General features: G+C 43.0%; 1 protein-coding gene across 1 annotated transcript; it reads left to right on the forward strand.

Moving 5' to 3' along the window:
• The first annotated feature begins 5103 nt into the window (after nucleotides 1–5103).
• On the forward strand, nucleotides 5104–5934 carry LOC148134792 (neuropeptides capa receptor-like). Its single transcript, XM_087985366.1, has one exon. The coding sequence runs from the start codon at nucleotides 5104–5106 to the stop codon at nucleotides 5932–5934; it is 831 nt and encodes a 276-aa protein (XP_087841492.1).
• Nucleotides 5935–7862: the final 1928 nt, after the last annotated feature.

Here is a 7862-nt window from a genome sequence, read left to right on the forward strand (position 1 = left end):
TAGCACACTAATTGGCAAATGTTCAAATCTGCTAGGATCTTTCCGACCAACAATCTGTTAAAATCTGTCAAAATATCTGACAGGGTCTGTGTACCTCTGTCCAGTTCATGTAAGCCCCTAAACTGTCGTAGCACAGGAGTAAACCCTTCTGCTAATTAAAGCAAAGACACAGAAAAACTCACTCCGCCTCATAATCTGCTAAAGTATCAAAGACAGAAAATATCGATTTTATTCTTTAACACTAAAAGTGAATATTAAACAACAACTATTTACAAATATATGTTTCTTTTCTCTTAAAGATTTGTTAAAGACTTCCCAAGCTGTAACAATATACTTTTCCTATAAAACCACGATTAAATTTATCGAAATTCAATGTTCAAAACCAGACAATGGCAGTCATTTCCACTATCCATCTTCCTCTGTTCGTATATCTTCCTGGGGCGCCTTCGATCATGTGCTGCATAGATGTTTCATATGAGGAAATGTTATCTTTGTCAGCGAGTGTGGTGATAGCAGTCTTTCAAGTGATAGCTAGTGCTCTTTCTGGCTGACTGTCCAACAAAACATGCTTTATATAACCCAAATATTGGATCGTATCATTGGTTCGATATTGTCAAAGCAGTAAAATTCAATTCGATTGGGTTTCTGCATATTGAGCCATAATTTAGACTGATTGGCACAATTCGAAATGCTGTGAAAACAATTCAGGCTTGTAGGTTACAGGCAAAAGTTCCATCTTAACGTTGAATGTTTCCATTGGCAGTCACATGACAAATGCTTGCCAGCTTTCCTTCTCTCTTAAAGTTACACCTTCAACTTCATAACAACAAGGTCCCTCTCTCTATTCAAAACACTCCTTTCGGGCTTCCGCTACCTGTTCAGACTCCATGCAAACGTTCCCTCCAGAATCACTGATTGGTCTATTCTATCACTGATCATTGTCTTATTCCTCATGTATGTGTCGTATGATTTTGCCTTTTAGCTAATCCTTCCCACCAAGGCTTTTTATTACCCACTCCATTTCTCCTCAGTCCATTTTTGAGTTCTTTCCAAACCACCGTGTAATTTCTAGAGCTGTGCCAGATCCGTGCTTCCTCAAATATAAGTAGGCTTCCTTCTTCTTTTTGACGAAAATCTCCTCTGCTGTTATCATCCATTGTTTCCTCAAGTTAATATTCTATGCCTGGCTCAGTGGGATAAAGATATCTCACTCTCGCAACAAATTATCCATAAACAGCCTCCACATTTCTGTTGTACCTTTCTGGTCGAGCAACTGTTCCCAATGTACCCTCCACAGGTCTTGTTTGATAGCAATATAATGACCCTCCCACAATTAAATACCTTGGTCTACTATCTGCTCCTATCCCTCTCCATGGCTCTGGTAGTTGTAGTCACTGTCACTGAAATGCTCGCCCACTGAGAGAGCTGACACCTGGCTTGGCTCCTTGCCGAGCACGAAATCCAAGATGGCCTCCACCGCAGTCGGCCTATCTGTGTACTGAGTCAACAATTCCGCCTTGTCGCATTTGACAAATCGACTCCATTTAGGCCATCTGCACGAGGGTGGTTCTAATCAATATTGGGGAAACTGAAGTCAACGACAACATCAACTCTGTTAAATTTGTACCTTTAAAGATCTGCTGTCGAATCTGTTATTCCATTCTTCTCCTGTTATTTGGGCGTCTATAGAAAACAAAAAATAAAGTGATTGCTCCTTTCCTGTTCCAGGCTTCGATCCATTCGACAAGCCTTCCTCAGCAGCCTCATTTTCTGCAACTGTGATGCACTCTCTATGAGGATGTTGCTGAAGACATTTATCAGGGTATTGCCTGCTTTGGAGATATTTAGTCATTAAGTAAGATGGGACAGACTGGCGTTGTTTACTGCATAGCAGATGGCGGTGGTGGTGGGGGCATGATTCGGATATGATAAAGATACGAGGGCCATAGATAGGGCAGATTGACTTCCGCGAAGGAGGGCAGTGAACATGGGATATTGATGAAAGTTCAGTGTGAGGATGTTTAGAGGAGAGGGGATGCAAAATTCATCCATCCAGATGATGGTAAGGAACTGGAAGGCACTGCCTTTAAGTGTTAGAGGCAGAAATCCTTCAGGTTTTAACAAGTATTAATGGACAAGTGCAAGACATGCAGCACAGTGGCTCAGTACAGGAAAATGCGATTCATATAATTTGCTGGTTGTCTATGATCATGATAGAGGTTGGGCACTAACCGACTTTTTTTTCTGTATTGCATATCCTTCTGATACTAATTCCAATGTGCTGGAAAAAGCTCGGATTATTTTAGAAAGCTCCCGCAACCGTTGGCGTCAGCTCTTCTGCAATTGAGCCTCCATTCCTTGAATTAGCTGCTGTTCAGACAACAGTTACAATGAGTGCGAGCTTACTTATTTATTAAATGTATCTTCAACAATCTTTGGTCTTTAAAATTAGTTCGTTTTCTCCCGATTCCTATATATGAGTTAAAATACAGAATAATGTACACTTAAAAAAATACATTGTGCATCTGCCCTCCCACACTCGTGTGTTTTAAACCAGTGGGTAATACACCTGCAAGTTTTAGAATTCATTTTCATCAGAGTATTTCAGCTACATTAAAATAAAAATACATCTGGTTTGAAAGAAATTAATTTGAATCATTTGCCCATTGAGGGGAAACGCGATGAACAATTCTATTAACACAGCTCAGGTGTTCATGATGACTCGATGATAACTCAGAAAAAAAACATGTCCCTGAGGAATTGTTCTTTCTGCTCTATTTAAAGATTCCCCTTTACTAGCACGAGCGTGTACTGGCTGCATTAAACATAATTACCTTTGCACCGTTGACGGGAGAGGCATCATGAATGTAGCGATTATAATTTCAATATATGAGGAGAGAGCTATCATACAACGCATATTGAAGAAGATCGAGAGGATATACTTCCCGGTACTTGCTGCTGTCAGTGTCCCTCGTAAGTGATATCCTCTGATATCAATTCTCCAAATTGTGCTCCACTCATTTCTGATTCTCTTGAATTGTTTCCCTTCTTGTGACAGCACGGTGGCTCAGTGGTTAGCAATGCTTCCTTCGAGAGCTTGGGATAAATTCAAGTCCCAGGCCTTTGTGGGGAGTTTGCATATTCTCCCCGTGTCAGGTGAATTTCCTTTGGGTGCTCCTGTTCCTCCCACAATCCAAGACTGTGCAAGTGAGATGATTTGGCCATGTCAAATTGCCCATCGCGTTCAAGAATACGAAGGTTAGGTAAATTAGTAAGGATAAATTCGAGCTATAGGGTCAGGGAATAGATCTGGGTGGATTACTCTTCAGACAGTTAATGTGGAGTTGTTGGGCCAAAATGGCCTATTTCCACACTACCGAATTTCTAATTTCTGCGCTCTAAAAATCTCCATCTTGTCTTGTGCATGAATTGCTGTATCCTGTTCACTCCTTCAGTGCGCATGGTGGATGTTAACCACATATTCGACAATTCTGAACTGCATCTAGCGGAGATGATTGGAATTATATCACAGTGATTGGTATCTCGTTTCATGTTATTGTGAAGATGGACTGCGTGAAATATGCTGCATTGGTTTCATGCTTTCTTTTATTAATTAATATATGAAGCTCAGTAACTTTGGACACTGTATTTCAGACATTTTACATACTCAGATATACAGTCATACGCTCACCCAAAATACTCACTCTCCCTAAAAGACTCTCTGTCGAACACACCCACAAACACGGTGGGCAGCACGGTGGCACAGTGGTTCGCACTGCTGCCTCACAGCGCCAGAGACCCGGGTTCAATTCCCGCCTCAGGCGACTGACTGTGTGGAGTTTGCACGTTCTCCCCGTGTCTGCGTGGGTTTCCTCCGGGTGCTCCGGTTTCCTCCCACCATCCAAAGATGTGCAGGTGAATTGGCCATACTAAATTGCCCGTAGTGTTAGGTAAGGGGAAAATGTAGGGGTATGGGTGGGTTTCGCTTCGGCGGGTCGGTGTGGACTTGTTGGGCCGAAGGGCCTGTTTCCACACTGTAATCTAATCTAATCTAATCTAAACACGATCTCTTATTCTCTTACATTCTCTCTCAGACGCACTAAGTCGCTCACAGCCTCATACACACTCACTCTCTCTCTCTCATAAACTGTCACACATGAACCCCGTCTCAAAGACAAATGCTCGCACACAGTCAATCTCCCTCTCATGTATAGCTTTTCTGATACACTCATTCTCTCACGCATCCACGATTTATCCCACTCACACACCCATCTTGAATTCAATTGACACACACACTCTCTCTTCCAGATTCTCTGTCTCTTTCATGGACAATTTCGCTGACACACTCTCTCGCTCACCATTACACATTCACACATTCACAGACCCTTCTCTCTCTCACATACACACACATTCACCAAGTCACCGAAATTCACATTTGTATACATTGTCTCTCGAACACTTGCATTCATACACTCACTCTCAAACTTGTGCTTCTGCATGTTCACACACACAGAAACCCTCAAATAAATTCTCATGTTACAAATGCACACTCACTCATGTACACAAGCATAAACACACACTCTTCCCACACTTATTAATTCACTCGCTCTCTTGACTATGTTGCCTCAGACACGTACACACGTTCACTTATCTCCTCTGATTATGCAGCATTTATCATCTGTCAGTAACTGCAGCAGACAAAGTATTGATGAGGTTCCTTCTTTCCCTGGTGCAATCCCTTTGGTGTAAGGGCCCCGATCGTGACATTTGGAATGGGGTACTTGGGTTTTGATTTTGATTTGATACTGCATGGTTCATTGGGGAGCATTGCAGGTGTTTGGATTCCCTTTATCCTCAGCATCTTTCCTTGAAGGTAATGGTGGAGATGGTTTGAAATTTCTGCTTGGAGGAGGCTACAGTGTAACTTACAGATGATGTACAATGCTGTTACAGGGATAAATGCTGAATTGTGGGGTTACCACCACCGTGCATGTTGTTGCATTAAAAAACATCTTATTTCGCTCAGTTAATTTAGTGACCATTGTGATCCTGTCCCGTGGAAACTGTGGACTCTCTACGTCTGTGACTCGGTACCTCGTGGCTATGGCAACAGCAGATCTACTGGTGGTGATCCTCGACTTGATATGGAGACATATACCTGTTCTTTATCCAGAAGAATTTATTTTCCTGGATTATATAGATGTGTGTAACATTCACGCTGTCCTTCTTTATGCAGTCACTGACTGTTCTGTCTGGTTCACCGTGGCATTCACGTTCGATCGATTTGTGGCTATTGCTTGCCAGAAGCTGAAAACGAAGTATTGCAGAGAGAAAACAGTGACTTTGGTCCTTGGAGCAGTGACGTTGCTGAGCTGTTTAATTAACCTGACCTGGTATTTTATGTATAACGAGAGGTATAGACTTGGCAATTATCCTATGTTTTGTGGAATGTCTGTCTCTGATACGAATTTAATGCTGTGGGTTGCAATTGAAGTTGTTCATTATATTTTCACACCCTGCATCCCATTTGCACTGATTCTGCTCCTCAACATTTTCACCGTAAGACACATTTTAGTGAGCAGCAGGGCCCGCAGGAGACTCCGGGCTCACATGAATGGGGAAAGACCCAGAGACACTGAGATGGAGAGCCGAAGAAAATCCATAATTTTACTTTTTGCTATTTCTGTCAATTTCATTCTGCTGTGGGCAGTGTTCACTGTGAATGCTTTAGTTAAGCGGATACGTGACCTGAGTAGTACTTTTCCTCTGCTTCCTCACTTCCAAGAAATTGGCTTCATTCTCCAGATGCTGAGTTGCTGCACAAACACTGGGATCTACGCCGTGACCCAGGCTAGGTTCAGAGATCAATTCAAGAATATGATGATGTTTCCTTTCATTTTAATGTTTAACCTACTGGGAAAATTCAAGCACTAAACATTACTAAGCATTGAATCTGAATGTTATGTTCAATTCTTCTCGCGCACTGTCCAAGAATTTTTTTTTAAATATCCATCCAATGAGTGGCAGTATTTACACTCACTTTGACATACAGCAGAATTTTTTTTCAGTACCGGGAGCCCAAGGAGTGCAGTCATCGAGTTGTTGCCTCATAAAGATAGGGTCATACAGCACGTAAACAGACCCGTCAATCCTACTCGGCCTCGCTGACAGCATATGCTTAACTGATCTCGTACACTTTGCCAGCAACTTGTCCATATCTTTGTAAATCGTTCCTGTTCATCTAGATGCTTTTTAAATGTTTTAATTGTACCCCACCCGTGAAACATTCTTTGGCAGCTTGTCCCATATACATGCCATCCTCTACGTAAAACGTTTTAGATCTTTCTACTCTCACCTTGAACCTCTGCTCTCTTGTTTCTGTTTCCCCTACACTTATAAAAACATACCTTGGCTGATCGCTTTAATCAGGCCCTGCATGACTTTGTTAATATCTGTAAACGACCCCTCAGCCTCTGATGCTCAGGGGAAAATAGCCCATAACCGATTCGAACTCATCCTGAAGCTCAAACTCTCGAAACTTGGACAAAATTCTTCAAATCATTTCTCAACCCTTTTCAGATTAACAGTAGGGTGACTCACAACTCTGCGGCAATGCCAGTGGAGGAATACTTGAATCAAGCTTGTTTCTCAGTTGGGGTGTTTGTTGATATAAGACCATAAGACATAGGAGTGGAAGTAAGGCCATTCGGCCCATCGAGTCCACTCCACCATTCAATCATGGCTGATGCGCATTTCAGCTCCACTTACCAGCGTTCTCCCGGTAGCCCTTAATTCCTCTAGACAACAAGAATCTATCAATCTCGGCCTTGAAGACATTTAGCGTCCCGGCTTCCACTGCACTCCGTGGCAATGAATTCCACAGGCCCACCACTCTCTGGCTGAAGAAATGTCTCCGCATTTCTGTTCTGAAATGACCCCCTCTAATTCTAAGGCTGTGTCCACGGGTCCTAGTCTCCTCGTCTAACGGAAACAATTTCCTAGCATCCACCTTTTCCAAGCCATGTATTATTTTGTACGTCTCTATTAAGTCTCCCCTTAATCTTCTAAACTCCAACGAATACAATCCCAGTATCCTCAGCCGTTCCTCATATGTTAGACCTGTCATTCCAGGGATCATCCGTGTGAATCTCCGCTGGACACGTTCCAGTGCCAGTATGTCCTTCCTGAGGTGTGGGGACCAAAACTGGACACAGTACTCCAAATGGGGCCTAACCAGAGCTTTATAAAGTCTTAGTAGTACATCTCTGCTTTTATCTTCCAACCCTCTTGAGATAAGAGACAACATTGCATTCGCTTTCTTAATCACGGACTCAACCTGCATGTTTCCCTTTAGAGAATCCTCGACTAGCACTCCCAGATCCCTTTGTGCTTTGGCTTTATTAGTTTTCTCACCATTTAGAAAGTAGTCTATGCTTTTATTCTTTTTGCCAAAGTGCAAGACCTCGCACTTGCTCACGTTAAATTCCATCAGCCATTTCCTGGACCACTCTCCCAACCTGTCTAGATCCTTCTGTAGCCTCCCCACTTCCTCAGTACTACCTGCCTGTCCACTTAACTTCGTATCATCGGCAAACTTCGCTAGAATGCCCCCGGTTCCCTCATCCAAATCATTCATATATAATGCGAACAGCTGTGGCCCCAGCACCGAACCCTGCGGGACACCGCTCGTCACCGGCTGCCATTCTGAAAAAGAACCTTTTATCCCAACTCTCCGCCTTCTGTGAGACAGCCAATCCTCAATCCATCCCAGCAGCTCACCTCGAACACCATGGGCCCTCACCTTGCTCAGCACCCTCCCGTGTGGCACCTTATCAAAGGCCTTTTGAAAGTCTAGATAGACC

Source organism: Chiloscyllium plagiosum, unplaced genomic scaffold (genome assembly GCF_037043375.1).
Source record: "Chiloscyllium plagiosum isolate Xiang-an unplaced genomic scaffold, Cpla_swu_hap1 HiC_scaffold_52, whole genome shotgun sequence".
Lineage (NCBI taxonomy): Eukaryota > Metazoa > Chordata > Chondrichthyes > Orectolobiformes > Hemiscylliidae > Chiloscyllium > Chiloscyllium plagiosum.

What these genes read in the sequence shown, in the direction of transcription:
- LOC148134792 (XM_087985366.1), top strand. Translation starts at nt 5,104, where the DNA reads ATGGCAACAGCAGATCTACTGGTGGTGATCCTCGACTTGATATGGAGA.